The sequence below is a fragment of the Scatophagus argus genome, chromosome 11, assembly GCF_020382885.2.
Source record: "Scatophagus argus isolate fScaArg1 chromosome 11, fScaArg1.pri, whole genome shotgun sequence".
NCBI classification, from domain to species: domain Eukaryota; kingdom Metazoa; phylum Chordata; class Actinopteri; family Scatophagidae; genus Scatophagus; species Scatophagus argus.
In genome coordinates, this window is record NC_058503.1 from 4,710,010 (window position 1) to 4,726,066 (window position 16,057).

At 41.2% G+C, this 16,057-nt stretch overlaps 1 protein-coding gene across 2 annotated transcripts in view; it reads left to right on the plus strand.

Moving 5' to 3' along the window:
• LOC124067580 (radixin) overlaps positions 1-13,223 on the plus strand; it is a 39,227-nt gene extending 26,004 nt beyond the window's left edge. For both annotated transcript variants that reach the window (XM_046405054.1, XM_046405053.1), the window contains 12 exons: positions 1,780-1,875; positions 2,251-2,373; positions 2,481-2,632; positions 3,289-3,372; positions 3,498-3,644; positions 4,682-4,778; positions 5,046-5,209; positions 6,463-6,593; positions 8,096-8,256; positions 8,362-8,454; positions 10,480-10,689; positions 11,758-13,223. In XM_046405054.1, the coding sequence (XP_046261010.1) occupies positions 1,780-1,875; positions 2,251-2,373; positions 2,481-2,632; positions 3,289-3,372; positions 3,498-3,644; positions 4,682-4,778; positions 5,046-5,209; positions 6,463-6,593; positions 8,096-8,256; positions 8,362-8,454; positions 10,480-10,689; positions 11,758-11,922 (1,623 nt within the window). In that variant the 3' untranslated portion in view covers positions 11,923-13,223. The remainder of the gene's footprint in view (positions 1-1,779; positions 1,876-2,250; positions 2,374-2,480; positions 2,633-3,288; positions 3,373-3,497; positions 3,645-4,681; positions 4,779-5,045; positions 5,210-6,462; positions 6,594-8,095; positions 8,257-8,361; positions 8,455-10,479; positions 10,690-11,757) is intronic.
• Positions 13,224-16,057: the final 2,834 nt, after the last annotated feature.

The window sequence follows — 16,057 nt, forward strand, 5'->3', positions numbered from 1 at the left end:
AATTGAGAAGCTTGAACTAACAGTATTTCTTCCGCATGCACACGCCCTGTTGTATGTTGGGGTTCAGCTGCCGTATGTGGAGGTCACATGCAGACCAATGGTGTGCATGGTGAGCTCTGTGATAATGAGTCACGCAAGAAGCAGCCTTCTGTTTGTCCTCAAAGCTGTTTCATTTTGAAATGGTGCAGATTCACATGAATGAAGTGAGGGCTCCATTGATTAGGTGGCTGTCGAGCTAAATATAAACACCCATAAGCTCACTCAAACACACACACACACACACGCACGCACACACACACAGTGATCAAAGGCCTTGAAAGGCCTGTGAGATAGGAAAGCTTTTTAATCAGACTAACCCAAACACCAACATGTAAGCCTGGCCCTGAACATCAGCCCTTTGAAGGACCAAACTTGTCTGTATGAATGAGTGTTTTCATCTAATATGAAAGTAAGGAGTCTTATTCAATCGCCCAGTCAGCTTGATTTTTCTGTCCCTTTTATGTTGCCTGACTTTGCTCTTCTTCCTTCCTCTTATTATTCCTTCTCTCTCATCCCAACGTTACCAAATCAATTATCCACATTCTGGGGCTTCAGTTTTAAAATCTGCATGCGGACCTCTCAGCATCTGCATAGCTGTCTCTGCATACCGCGTTCCCAGCCCCACTGGAGGGTGTGTGTGTGTGTGTGTGTGTGTGATTGCATGTTTTTGCACTTTTTATGCCTGTGATTATTCGATACGCATGGATATTTAATGTGTTTATATGAGTGCATCTAAGTATGAGAGACTTAATTATATGGCAGTGAGTGCCGTCACATTGACTGTGTAAATCACATTAGAGTCTGAGTTAGCGTCCACATCCCCTCAGGGACTCGCTCTCTGTGAAAGGGACGACAGCTTGTGAATGACGAAGCATGTGAGCATGTTTGAGAGAGCAGGGAGGGAGGACAAAGTTGGAAATAAGGAGAAAGAGTGAAAAGGAGAAAGAAGAAAGGACTCTAGAGCAGTCTGTGTGTGTGTGTGTGTCTTTTTATGGCAATGTCAATTATTCATGGATAACTAAGTCCTCTTAATTTTATTTGCATTTGCGCTCGAAACCTTTAAATGATCATAAATCTAATGCATCAGCTCACAGTAATAGTGTGCTGCCTGTTTGGTGGTAATGGTTTGGTGAAAACAACGTGGCAGTGCTCCGTTGCTCAAAGTCAAATCCAGCCAAAAATGTTTCCCAGTTTGCTGTGGAAAACTCCAGCTGGCCTGCACCTCAGCCCCATCCGTTGGGGTGAACTGGAACACTGACTGGGAGCCAGACCTTATCACCTTATCATCAGCACTCATATGTGTGTGAATGTGAGCAAACCCCTGCAGTCAGTAATCACATACGGATGTAATGTTTGGATGTCTTCCTACTTTTCTCTGGTTTTCACAACCTTTTGGTCAGTGTACCAGATGTTCTTGTCCTTGTATTTGTTGTTATGTTCAGCCTTTGTTTGTGTGTTTGACAATCTGTCCCTAAAGTTACGATAAACACGTTTTTTTATTTGACATTATTTCCCAGCAAAATGAACCATGATGTCTTATTGTAGTTACTGTTAATGAATGACACCAATGAATTGATGCGCAGCCTTTATTTCGTGTATTCCGGTAGTGAGTGTACTTATTATTTATCATTAGATTTTTTTAAAAATAAATTCTGTGATTCACAAAGCTTTCCTATAGATGTTATTGGTTCATTAATCAATAAATTGTGATGAAAACAATGATGATTTGTGTCATTTCAGGTGGTGAAGACGGTGGGTCTGAGGGAGGTCTGGTTCTTCGGTCTGCAGTACACAGACAGTAAAGGCTACGTCACGTGGCTCAAACTCAACAAGAAGGTGGGAGACCTTAAACACAACCGGTCAAAAACGTTCTGCCCGTTAGACTGCTTCCAGTTAATGTCTTTATCCTTATTTTCATCATTTGTGCACATAAATGAGTTTCCACAACTTAAAAACATGAATAAGCAGCCATCTTCCTGTGGTTATCATGCCAGAAAGCCCTGTGTGTATTATCCTACTTTTATAATCTGTTTTCATATTCAGAAGCTGTAATCCAAAGTGCCTAAAAACCAGCATCAGTAAACTTCTCTTTCACGTTCTTTTAATTGAAGACACAGATTTTGATTTCTTCAAGGCTTGTGTGTTCATATGCTGCGAAGACGCATGAAGGCAGGTGAAAGATGAAACGTCTGGTGTGGGTGTTCTCTGCAGGTGACCCAGCAGGATGTGAAGAAGGAGAATCCTCTGCAGTTCAAGTTCAGAGCCAAGTTCTTCCCAGAGGATGTTTCAGAGGAGCTCATCCAGGAGATCACACAGAAACTCTTCTTCCTGCAGGTACTGTACACCTGACAGATCCCTGTGCCTGCCCTGTGCCTGTTTTGGCAGTAAGGTGGATCAAAATGGTGTTAACATGAATATTTGTGTGTGTGTCCTCCCTGCAGGTGAAGGAGGCCATTCTGAATGATGAAAACTATTGTCCCCCAGAGACAGCTGTACTGTTGGCCTCCTACGCTGTTCAGGCCAAATATGGAGATTACAGTAAAGACACACACAAACCTGGCTACCTGGCCTCTGACCGGCTACTGCCCCAAAGGTACAGTGTATACAAACACACTAAACTCTACTATACTATATTGTTTTCACAAGGACACGCATTGAAATGATTTATTCTCAAGCACTTAAGGTACTAAAGAAGTTTGCTTCTCATTCACTTACACACACACAGGTCGCAATAGAGCTGCCAAGCAAAATATTTGTGTGGCCTGGCCATCAGTTTGGGTTTCAGTGTCTTGCACAAGAACACTTTTGACACGTGGGCATGATGAACTGGGGAACCATACCATTAATGGACAAACAGCTCTATGTCATGAGCTACAGCCGGCCTCTAAGACGAGGGGTGATTGACTTAGGTGGCCTAAGTGCATTTCATGCACGTGTAGTTTGACTGTCTGATTTCTTTGATTTCAACATAGCTCCCTATGTTGAAAAGCAAAGAAAAAGTTTTCTGAAACTGAGTCCTTGCACCTCAGGCCTTGAAATCGCCCCTCTTATAAGAGATGTTGCGATGACTACCTGTATAGTGAGACCTTCCAGGAAAAACATTGCTAGCATGGTTTTATCAGTTAAATCTGTAACTCTCAGCCTGGTCAAGAAGCAGTTCCACAGATTAGCTACTGGACTTGCTGTAGTATGTAAATATATGTCTTAACATATATTTGTTGATGATTTTTTCCTATGTGCGCCTTGTAGAGTCCTGGAGCAACACAAGCTGACAAAGGAACAGTGGGAGGACAGAATACAGACATGGCATGAGGAACACAGAAGCATGCTCAGGTAAGTGTGTGCTGTGTGTGTGTGTGTGTGCTGTGTGTGTGTGTGGAGAGAGAATGTACTATATGACCAGAGTTTGATGGCTATGATTTTTGATGGCAGTGTTGTGTGTGCGTGTGTGCATGCAGGGAGGATGCGATGATGGAGTACCTAAAGATAGCTCAGGATTTGGAGATGTATGGTGTCAACTACTTTGAAATTAAAAACAAGAAGGGCACAGAACTGTGGCTGGGGGTCGACGCCCTGGGACTCAACATCTACGAGCACGATGACAAGTAACCAACTTACACACACACACAATGGCATCATTCTTACAATGTTGTGAATGTTACCCAGATTCATTCATTACAGTTTCATATCTCATCAGTATTTAATATTAGCAACAAAGTTCACACACTAACACTGTTAGGTTAAGATGAAGCTGAGGGTTCTCAAGATGATTGACAGAATTTAAAAAAGAAAAATGTTTCTTTTTGTCTGACCTAACTGGAGTAAGGCCAAACAGGTAGCAGCTAGGTACCACTGGTCTTGTCGATGTGATCAGCACCTTGTTGAAACTGAAAACTGAGAATAAAGAGGAAGAAACTGAAACCACAGGAGAAGTTAGAGTCAATTATAACAACAACGCCCAATCATATAGTTTATTTTGGGAAGATTCCCTGCTACAGTTGATCCACCCTTGCAGCAGTCGTGGATCAGCGGTTAGGGTGTCGGACCCGTAACCGTTGGATCGCTGGTTCGATTCCCCGTCCCGGTGTCCATGGCTGAGGTACCCTTGAGCAAGGTACCTAACCCCCACTGCTCCCCGGGCGCTGCACGCGGTCGCCCACTGCCCCGGGTTTGCTGTGTGTGTGCATGTCACTTGGGTGGGTTAAATGCAGAGAACAAATTTCGTTGGAGTGAGTTCCCTCCAATGACAAGATATGTCACTTTAATCTTTTTTTTTTAATCTTTAAATATGATTTGATCGCAGTAGACTGTGAAACTCCCATAAAATTGTTAAGTGGCAACATGTCTCAATCAGTAAATTACAGTCACTAACAAGTTTTTCTTTGTTACAAGTGCACTTTTCATAGCTGTGTTATAGATAGTAAAGAATGTGAACTGCAGACTCTGCTCCTGCTATGTTGGATTCCTTTGGTTTGACCACAGCGCCCTCTTTTGGTGTTGAACAGCACAGCTGATGAATAACTTGAACACAGTCTTTGCTCAGATGACCATTATTTATAATAATTTTTTTGCACACATGCTCATAAACTACCAGTTGAAGTTCATCAACCTTTTAATCGTTAATTGAACATTTTTTTCACAGATTGTCACCAAAGATCGGCTTTCCCTGGAGCGAGATCAGAAACATTTCCTTCAACGACAAGAAATTTGTCATCAAGCCCATAGACAAGAAAGCTCCAGTAAGTGTTGCTGAATGGTGTGTGGTTGATGATAATATGATTTATAATATGTTTTTATGGTGGTGAAGTAGTTAGCGGTGTCGCCTCACAGCTAGAGGGTTCCAGGTTTGAATCCCAGTCTTGTGTGCCTGTGATGGACTGGCGACCAGTCCAGGGTGAAGCCCACCTCTTGCCCGTAGTCAGCTGGGATAGGCTCCAGTCCCCTCGCGACCCAGATGGACGGATGGATGGATGTTTTTACACTGACGTCCTCTGTGTCTCCTCCAGGACTTTGTGTTTTACGCCCCTCGGTTGCGGATCAACAAGCGCATCCTGGCATTATGTATGGGAAACCATGAACTGTACATGAGGAGGAGGAAGCCCGACACCATCGAGGTGCAGCAGATGAAGGCTCAGGCAAGAGAGGAGAAGCACCACAAACAGATGGAGAGGTACAGTACATGCTGCTTCTCAGGTTTTCCTATTTTTACAGTATTCCAGTGTGCTTTTTTTTTGTTTATTTCTAATAACTTTAACAGCATAGACACACTGGTATTTACACACTCTTTTAAATGTGCTTATGCGAAAGCATACACACATATGTATTCAAGTAATTTTTATCATAATGTCTAAGTTATAATGCTGACACTGTCACATTGCAAAAAATGACCTTCCCCCCTAGTGAATTTGTCTGTAGTGGATTGAAATGGATTTGTTTAAGAATAAAATTGATCAACTTCATCCAAAAAGTCCCTTCTGGTGCTCAAAACATGGACATCCAGCATTCTCCAATGGCTAACTTTGTATCATTAGGTGTGTGAGCAGAAAACTAGCTAACCATTAATTCTGATTGAGCTGTAGGAAGTAGATTAGCAAGACAATTGTCTAACTTTACTTGGAAAATACTGTTAAAGTAAACATGCAGCCCTTTGATCAGCCTTTCCAGACTGCACCCCTGTTGCACACAATGTCAGTGTCAATGATCCTCCTAGCCAAGGATAAGTGGTTCTAGTTAATGGATGGAGGGATGGAATTTTTATGGCTAATTAAATCACTTCTGCTCACTGAAGAGCCCACAGGAAAATGACTGCAGGTGGTGTTACAGGTCAGCCCCCACCAGGAGGTTCACCCTGTGTGTACTGTAAGGTGTTTTGAGGGAACAGATATTTGCTGAGTTGACTGATAAAGCTTTGTGAGCAGCAGGGGGCAGTGTTGCATTGCTCTCTACACATGCATGTAGACTGTGAGACTGTGTAGTACATTTTGTTTTTTTTTTTTTTTTTTAGAAATATGCTTCTAGATAAAAACATATATTTGTGCCTCATGCAATGCATATAACTCATGCAAGCTGTTTGGATCCAGATATTTAGGGAACATGAAGCTACTCAGAGAGGGAACCAAACACAATCTCGGTGGTCAGCAGTGAGGAGCACAACAAATATCTGAAATTGTATCGGAAAAGCTAATATTTCCATACATATCAGTAGGGTTACATGCAAGCAAGAAACTAATTTACTGTAAGAAATGACACATATGAAAATGAAACAGCCAACACAACATCAGGAAAAAAGGACCAGATTTAATACAAATGTAAGATGAATGTTTTTGTAAAATATTCCATGGTACATCAAATGATCCACAGGTTCTATGGACAGGTACTAATTCACCGACTGGGCGTGATGGTTGTTTTCTGTTGTTTCGACAGGGCGCAGCTGGAGAACGAGAAGAAGAAGCGCGAGCATGCGGAGAAGGAGAAGGAGCGGATAGAGCGAGAGAAGGACGAGCTGATCGAGAGGCTGAGGCAGATTGAAGAGCAGACGCAGAGAGCTCAGAAAGGTGCTCGGTCCTCGCTTTTCGAAATGTTCACACTGGCTTCATGATTTTATGTTTTTCATGTTTGTCTTGTGCCTGATTGTTTTTCTGTAACATAATTTCATATTTTATGAGGTTTCAAAGGAGGAAAAGTTAGCAGTGTGAAATTGAAGTAAAAATGAAAACCTGTGCAGTACAGTATTACGAACCCAAAGCTGAATAATCCTACACACTTATACCCCCTAATTAGCATTTTTCAACATTTCCTAAGGTTAAAAGGTCATTCGCTTATCTTGTCTAAACAGCTTGGTGTTTGACACTCATAGACTGCAACTGGTTTCCCCAGTTTTTGAGAAGTGATGTGACTGAAAGGCCAGGCAGGAAGCACACAGCTCCACACAGCATGTTATCTCCAGTCTGAATTTGCATAAAGCGTAGGCTCCAGGACAGACTGGGAGGAGCAGCAGGCTGCTTTTTTACTGTTTCATAGAAATCCTGCTACTTCACTGTCACAAACTTCCCAGGTGCCCAGAGGTTCAAAGGAAGATTTTTGCTGAGCCTCAACTCCACGTGCAGGGTGCTTTGAATAAACACAGTATGTTATAGAACATCAGAACAGGACAATTTATCCATCCAAGCTCTGAAAAGTCGAGGAGTTTTACATTAGAGTCACAGAGGGACCTCATGTATCAAAGCATTTGTGGAATTAAATCTATTGATCTTCATTAAACATGCACACACACATCTGAACATATTTAACAGTTAAACACTTATAAACGCTGTGCAGCCTCTCGATAACATTTGCTTCCGTGTGAACATAATTATGTACAACACAAAGATATGTTCCGAACATGATGATATAAATAAGACAAACAACACAGACAGACAACTGAGATACTTCAAATAAGGTTGTCTTAAATTGTTTGACTGCTGTTTTTTTATAATTTGTTTTAGCAAAACAGAAAGTACAAGTAAATGTAGGTGATTGAGTCAAAGGTAATCATACCAACATGTGGTTGATTCAAGAAACATAATGCTAAGGAGGCGTTCAATGCATCAAGAAGTTGCTGGAGGTCATTAAAATAACCGCAATTCATTAAAGAAATAATAATATAATAAAGTATTAAAATAAATAATAAAGATTGTTCAAGAGCGAGCAACAATTGGTTCAATGTGTGATTACACCTGTCTACCACTAGGGGTGGTTTATTCATATTTATGGTTCTCTATGGTACTGGTTCTGACAGTACTTCTGAAAATGACGGTGATAAATCTGATTCTATGTGTGTAAATAAACATACACACACTCAAAACAACATGACTGCAGAGTTTATATTGAGGCTCTAGAGGCCATTCATTTGTAAAACAAAACTTTGGCTTAAAGATAATGAGACACAAGGCTCCTTAATGTCCTTCATCTGGCATTTTGTTTGCCGTCCTCACTGATCACAAAGTAACACAAGTTCAAGGTGGTGTGTGACTTGTACATTTTACATATGTGTGTGTGTGTGTGTGTGTGTGTGCAGAGCTGGAGGAGCAGACTCGCAAAGCGCTGGAGTTGGAGCAGGAGAGGAAGCGGGCAAAGGAGGAGGCAGAGCGGCTGGAGAGGGAGAGACAGGTGGCGGAGGAGGCCAAGGCAGCGCTGGCTCAGCAGGCTGCCGACCAGATGAAGAATCAGGAACAGCTCGTATGTGCACTCACACATCAGTCGCAGCCAGTCCCAACTCACACTGATGCCACACTGAGTTCGCTTTTGTAACTTTTTACTGGCACGTGTTGTTATTTCTGACAGGCTGCTGAGTTAGCAGAGTTCACTGCCAAAATCGCTCTGCTTGAGGATGCCAAGAGGAAAAAAGAAGATGAAGCAACAGAATGGCAGCACAAAGTAATGTAACCCCCGTGTAGTGTGTGTGTATGTATGTGTGTGTGTGTGTGTGTGTGTGTGACAAAAACATGCATCAGTGCTGCCAACCTGACCAGGAGCTCCACTGAACACATACTGTATGGCAGTTTTCCATGATGGGAAGCTGGAGTGGGATCACATTTTCGTCAGCAGGGACTCATCCTGACTGGTCGTGATGCCTGGAAAATGAAATTTGAACCATTACATTAGCAGAAACACCCACCCTCAGTTAGCAGCGACGAGGAAGTGCAGTGCAAAAGAAAATGAACAAGTACAAAGGAGAATGCAGATATGCTAAATAACAAACGCAAAAACGCAGGTGATAGTATCATGTTCAATATCAGTTTTTTCTCCGTCACTATTTATCATCCTTAAGTTGAGCTGTCCTCAGCACCAGGGGACAAAGTTCACTCTAATGTCCAGTGTCCTCTGTTAGCAGCAGCATCAGCAGTTTTTGATGGGTGGGAAATAAAAAAAAATCAGCTTACAGTTGCAGTAAAGAATCTGTGTATTATTAAATTACTGAGAAACATGATGTGCTGTATGCTGTGTATAGATTTTTGCTTGCTCTTTTTTTTTCCTCAAAATAATAACCAACCACAGGACTGATATGGAATGATCCCAAACACTCTCCTCCCCAACCCCCTCCACTCACCATGTCTGGACATGTTTTACTGGCGTTTGTGTGAGCGTACGCAAATGTGTTTGTGTGTGTCAGTGTACACTTAATTTCACCTGAGAATCTCTCAGAGCCAAGTTAATAAAGTGTACTCACGTGTCACATGACATCACGTGATTAGCTGCAGCCGAACTGTTGACATTTAAACAGCCTGGAGACAGTAAGACATTTAGCAGTACACAGCTGCCAGGAAATGACAGTGCTCCCAACACTCCCAACAGTGTCAGTAGCCTTGGTTCCATTAATTGTAATTCAGTTAAAAGTGATTGTAATTTCCCAGTAATGGGACTAATAAAGGATTATCTTATTATCTTATCTTAATTGATGTTTATACTGAGGCTGTGTTTAGTACTTTACTAAAAGTGATGAGGACCAAATAGCATCTCAGAGTAGCGATAGCTGGCTAAAAAACCTTCATATACGGAATAATCACAGAGAAAAGGAAAAGCAGCATCACCCAGCACCAGATGTGCAACACATCTCATTGTGTCCAACAGCACAGACAGTCAATGAATAGAATTTTGATGCCGACATGCTGATAATTTTCACAGTCCTTGTGTATCAGTCGTAGTGGCAGAAAAATGAATGTAAGTGTAAATGATAGACAGGCCTGTTTCTGAATGTGTGCTTCTGTTACAGTTCAGATGCTTAGATTAATCCCTCTGAGTGATTTGAACTGCAGCAAAGTGGAACGAAAGTTAAGTGGGAAAAAGGTTTCATACTGATGTGATATGAGAAAATCAATTTCCTCAACAGTTTAACAGACACTGTTTCACAGTGTGAGAATCTGTGTTATGAGATGATGACTGACGTGATGCAACTGGGGCAAAACTAAAAATCTTTCGTGCAATCGGAGTCGTTATCTGACAGTCTCTCTATATGTGTTTTCAAGTCTAATTCAATTTGTCAGCGGCATTGATGCATAGATAAAGATCCAGCAAAATGCTTTACATACAGCAAGTGAGCGAACAGGAATTAAACGAGAATTGCAACTTAACGCCTCTCCCCCGAGCTTGGTCGACTTGCTAATTACTTGCTTCTTTTACTTCTTGGAATTCCTGCTTTTTCTTTTTTATGAGACTTCTCTTGGAAAGTTTTATGTTCAATTAAAAGATGGCTTCAGTCGTGGATGCAGTCTAGACATGTTGCATGTGTGGAGAGCAAAGCAATGCAGTGTGTCACAGTCACAGAAAAAAAAAGAAAAAGTCAGTATCACTGAGTGTGACAGAGTGTGTGAGCATCTGTCCACATCTTTCTGTATTCTTGTCTGCAAAGTGTCTGTAAAGTGTTTGTTTGTCTCTATAATTACACATCTGTCTCGTTTCCAGGCTCTGGCAGCACAGGACGACCTGGAGAAGACCAGGGAGGAGCTGAAGACTGCCATGATGTCTCCACCGGCCCCGGAACACGATGAGCATGATGAAACGAATGCCGAGGCGAGCGCCGAGCTGCTCAGCGAGGGCGTCACCAGCCACCGCAGCGAAGAGGAGCGCATCACTGAGGCGCAGAAGAACGAACGTGTCAAGAAACAGCTCCAGGTAGAGCAGCAGTGCAGGAGTGGAGACACAGGAAATGAAACTGCAACTTAAAAGTTATTCATTTTGAAAGAAAACAGATTTCTACAGGAGCCTGTAAGTCTTTGGGGGCAACTATTAGTCATTTAAGACTCAACTCTGTTCAAGTCAGTGTGAAGTCAAATCGTCGACTCATTTGTTTTTACAAAAATATGTCAAAATGAAATCAGTATTTAAGATGGAATTATGTGTTGCACATCCTGAAGTGGGCTTGCAGACATGACTTACAGATAAATATCTTTAGGACTATCATAAATTTGCAATGACTCAATCAACATATTTTATTTCTATAGGTGCTAACTACTTGCTAAAGCTAATGACACTGTTCATGAAATAAACAGCTTTTCAGATTTTTGGTAATGCTGATGGTTCCGCATCACAATTCATTTTCAGTGTTTTGAAAAAATGGGAACAACAGCTTCATCATTTTCAGTAAGTAAAGGGAAGAAGTGCTGCACCACATACTGTCTGGCTGCAGTGGCGCAACTTTTAATATTCCTCAAAACATGCAATCATAGAAAAAATAAAATGTGGCTCACTTAATTCTTAATCCAGCTGCACTCTTTTACATCTAATGAAATATGGCTTCACAACACGTGTGGCTTCCTTGGTTGGTCTTACCAACTGGATGTCTTAATGAACTGCGATACACACAGTGTGATTTAATTGTGATATGATTTAATTCCTAATAAGTGATAGCTTGACTCCTGTAAACAAAGTCAATGTCACCACTGGTTTTTGGACTTGTGGGTTTAAATTTAAAAAAATGAGTGCAGTACTGCGATACAATGCAGTTACCAGGACATGAGTCATACCTGAATCGTTGTTGATTATAATCATTGGTTTTTCTTTCAGTTGATATTTAACTGAATGAACGAGGGCCTCCGACACACTGCACACACATTATCAGCATTTGCGGGACATGCTGAAAGAAAAGCCCCTCCATTGAATCCAGGCCCAGTGTAGCCTGAACTATGTTGCATTGTTTGGCTGTCACTCATTACCCCGTCTTTCTGTCTCATGTTTGTCCAGGCTCTGAGTTCCGAGTTGGCAGAGGCCCGGGATGATACCAAGAAAACCCAGAACGACATGCTGCATGCCGAGAACGTCAGGGCAGGAAGAGACAAGTACAAAACCCTGCGTCAGATCCGCCAGGGCAACACCAAGCAGCGCATTGATGAGTTTGAGTCCATGTGAGTATAGAAGAAGGGTGGACCTAAACGACGAAGAGACAGTTAGTCTCGTTGCCATGTCAGCGCCTCTCTTTCTTTGTAAAGCCCAAAACCTGCTGCCACCCCAGGAACTCCTGCCTTTTTTTCTATCCAGGAGAAAGACCGGTTGATGGACTTTGTAGTTTGAGCCTCGCCAAAGCCTAGCAGCGTTTGGCCAATCACACTGCTACCTGCTTTTTAGAGCCCCGCCCCCAACCCAATGAAGCGTACCTCTTTTAATCTATGAGAAAACAGCAAGCAGCATATCTGTCGAACATGGACTTCTCCCTTTTACTGACGGCTTTAATGCTTGCATGTATGATAATCAAACAACAACAGGACCCTGAGACAAAATGAGAGACTGGACACAATTGGCTGATATCAACAGAGTAAAAAGACCACCTGTAGCTTGTTAATGTTGCTGGCACGCTTAGCCGTAAAGCTTTAATGTCTGTACCTTACTTTGACTTCTTTCGTCATCAGTTGAACAATTTAAATAATTTGTTTTAAAAAAATGCCTTATTTGTCTCATTTCCTTCCTGTCTATTATTACTTTGTCATTTTGTGTTGGGAAAGTTAGCCTGTTCATTTCTGCTGCCAGAGTCTTAGATCTGCTAATTTTGCATCAGCTAAATTATCTTCTTGAATGGCACTCTGAGAATTGTGAGCAAGCAGATATGCAAACTAAATTAGCTTATTTTACATTCTTACTGTGCTGGCATTCTCCATCCATTGAGACATTTGTTCAAATATATTGTTATTCAATATATATTTTGCCCCACAATAAAGAATGAATTTATATTTCCAACTGTGTAGCCACAGTATCATCTTCAGGGTCCTCGCTGTGCTTGGAGTCGCTAGATGTTGTGTCAGATATACATGTCTGACACTGACACACTGCATTTTCAGAAATTCAACAAAAGTCTGAGTTTGCTTTGTAAAGCCAGTTTGTCATTCATGTCTTTTCTACACGTAAGTTGTCCTACTGTGCACATTGGTCAGACCCAACAGATCTGACACTCTTCGATGCTAGCTGTTCCAACTGAAGAAGTTAAGTTAACATACAATTAATAGGTGTAACTTCATCATAATTTTAAAACAACTCGGGCTGGGACTGCTTTAACATTAACGCAACAGGTTCGGCTAAGTCAACGCGTTAATTATTTGGTTAACGCGGTAATTAATTAATGCCAACAGTTATTATTTTTTATTTTATCGCGCATTAACACAGTTTTTTTTTGTGAGCAAGTGTGCGACGGTCAGATAGCTAGTGAGCAACGGACTTTATGATAACAACTGCGTGATAAAATAATTGTGAGCATTAATCAATTATCGCGTTACAGCATATGTGATCTTGAAGCGTTAACGCAGTCCCAGCCCAATAAACAACAGTTGTTCTGTAAAATAATTTTTATTGGAATGCACAATCACCTTAAGCAGATAACTATGGAGACTGTGAATTAGTATCAAGAAATCATTATTTTCATTATAAATTGTTAATTGTTAAATACAAATAAAAATGTAAAATTATGTTTGACCAACCACAAACGAATCAATCTTGACCTGGGAAATAAGTATCTTTTGAATTCTGCAGATGTGATGAGGTTTAACCAGACAAGTATTGAAAACCAAATCACACTGAAGCCAATCATTCCGTAAAAGTTGAAAAACTGCTGTTTTATAGTTATAAATTGTAATTCACAATATTCTGAAAAATGAAAAAATGAAAAGGGATTTTCTGACAATTGAGTTTGTAACTTGTAATATGTTTACCTACGTAGGCACAGCTCCTCCCATCGGTGCTCCTCAGTGTCACCACCATATTCACTGATGTCTCAACCCAGAACATTTGGTACATACTGTACTGTACTCCAACTGGGTCTCCCCATCTTCTCTTAGGAGTCTCATTTAAGAGCCAATAAGGAACCTGTAAAGGATCAGCGAACACATGAAAGCTTGGGTAGGGCTTTTATTGCTCACTTTTACATCACAGTCAACACATTTCCCAGATTCTAAAAGAATGACAGGTTTGCTTTTCATGCTTTTGTTTTGGATTCCATTGCCTAAAGCTCGGGTTCAGTTTCAGGGCCTTGTGGCACAAACATCTGAAGAGACTACTCCCAAAAGGTTGTTCTCATAAACTAAGAACGGAAAAAAGAGCCGAGACTCAGTTAATGACACAAAGGTAAAACTTGTTTGTCAAAAAGCATTGCAGCCAGTTTCCGTTTGATTTTCAAGTTTGTGTTTTATTTTACTTGTTTCTAAAACGGACCATGTATGTAAGATGTCAGCTTAAAGCCATGCCTTTTATTATTATTGTACATTATGCTATAAGTAGGTATTTTTGATATATAACTGGGCTAAATCCATATACCTTTTTAATACAGTTGCATATGACAGCTTTGGGCTTTTTTGGCACTTTGCTTTTGGAATGAACCTCTTCATCTGTCAGTAGACAGTGAAACAGCAGCAGCGGTCTAACAGTTGAATATTTTGGTTTTGGTTTCATTTAACTACCAACCAACGTGAAACGGCAGAAAGCAACAAACCGCCTATTGCTCGGCTTTGGTCCCTGAAGGGGCAGCACTTTATTGATCTCTGTGGCACAAATGAAGCTGTATTAAAGCACATTAGAAATGAAGATTGGTGTAAACTGTGATAAACAGGGACACTGCTGATATTTTACATTTATTTCCTATTAGATAAAATGCAGCGGTTAGCACTGTTGCCTCATAGCAAGAGGGTTCCAGGTTCAAATCCTAGTCTGGGCCCTTCTGTGTGGAGTTTGCATGTTCTCCCTGTGCCTTTCTCCAGATTCCTGCCACAGTACCAAAACATGCACGTTAGGTTAATTGGCTACTCTGCATTGCCATTGCAATGTGTGGGTGTGTCTCTTTGTGCATTGGCCCTGTGATTGACTGGCGACCAGTCCGCCCTCTAGTCTCTACTCTCGCCCGTAGTCAGCTGGGATAGGCTCCAGCTCCCCGCGACCCTGACGGATAAGTGGTATAGAAAATGGATGGATGGGGGGGGTGGATGGATAAAATGGCTAGATGTGAGGCGATTTTAATTAAATTAGCAATAAACAACAATTTCATCTGTCATGACAAAATTTTAAAGGTGTGTTCAGACTGAATGTGAAGCAAATTTTGGGCAGCACAATTGCATGAAATAAAAGCAAGACAAAAAAAGCAGTTACTCACTGTACACATCGCAAAATGAAAATATCATCCCTATTAAGCTTGTCAAGATATTGCAAAAAAAGAGGGTGGGGGGTGTAAATAACAATGTGAATTGCGGCTGAATTAATTTATGATGCTGATTTTGTGTATGCTGGTTCACTGTTAGGCCACTGTTAAATGTCCACTGTGTAGGACGTATAGGATCTAGTGGTATCAAGTGGAGAGGTTGCAGACTACAACCAACTTCACACCCCTCATCTCTGCCTCCCCTACACTGGCTGCTAAAAACATGAAAAACACAAAATGCCCTCCCTAAATTTAGTGTTTGGTTTGTCCATTCTGGGCTCCTGTAGAAAAGACTCTGGAAAAGGAGCTGCTCCCTCTGTAGCTATAAAAGGCCCATTCTAAGGTAACAAAAAAAAAAGTTATTTTTGTTACCTTATGCTTATGTAAAGCGTGTGGTGTTGGGTTCGTATGGACTACAAAAACACTCAAATTCACATGAGGTAAAGGAAATTTGCTTGGTTCATATTCAGTCTGAACACTGTCAAGTAAGACGTGTGGAGAAATCTAAACAAATATTATATAAGCACAGTCAACAATGTGTACATCCCTTTTTCAGCAACACTGACACTGACTACAATCTCTTCATGCAGATAAACATCACGTACAATTAGAAAAATAGCTTTTTATGATAATAGAAAAAATATTTTTTGCCCTCATACAGTAAATAGGATTTTTAATATCCACAGGAATGTTACCACAACATCTTTAGAGGTTTGTGTAATTAACAAGCAAACATAAACACACAGTGCCAGCCAGACCAACAGGGTGAGAGCACCTCAGTCCTGACTTTCTCAGTAATCACATCACCCCACAAGACTGTCAGAGAAAACCAAACAAACTGAAAGACTTTTTAGCCCTGTGAGTTACTGAGGA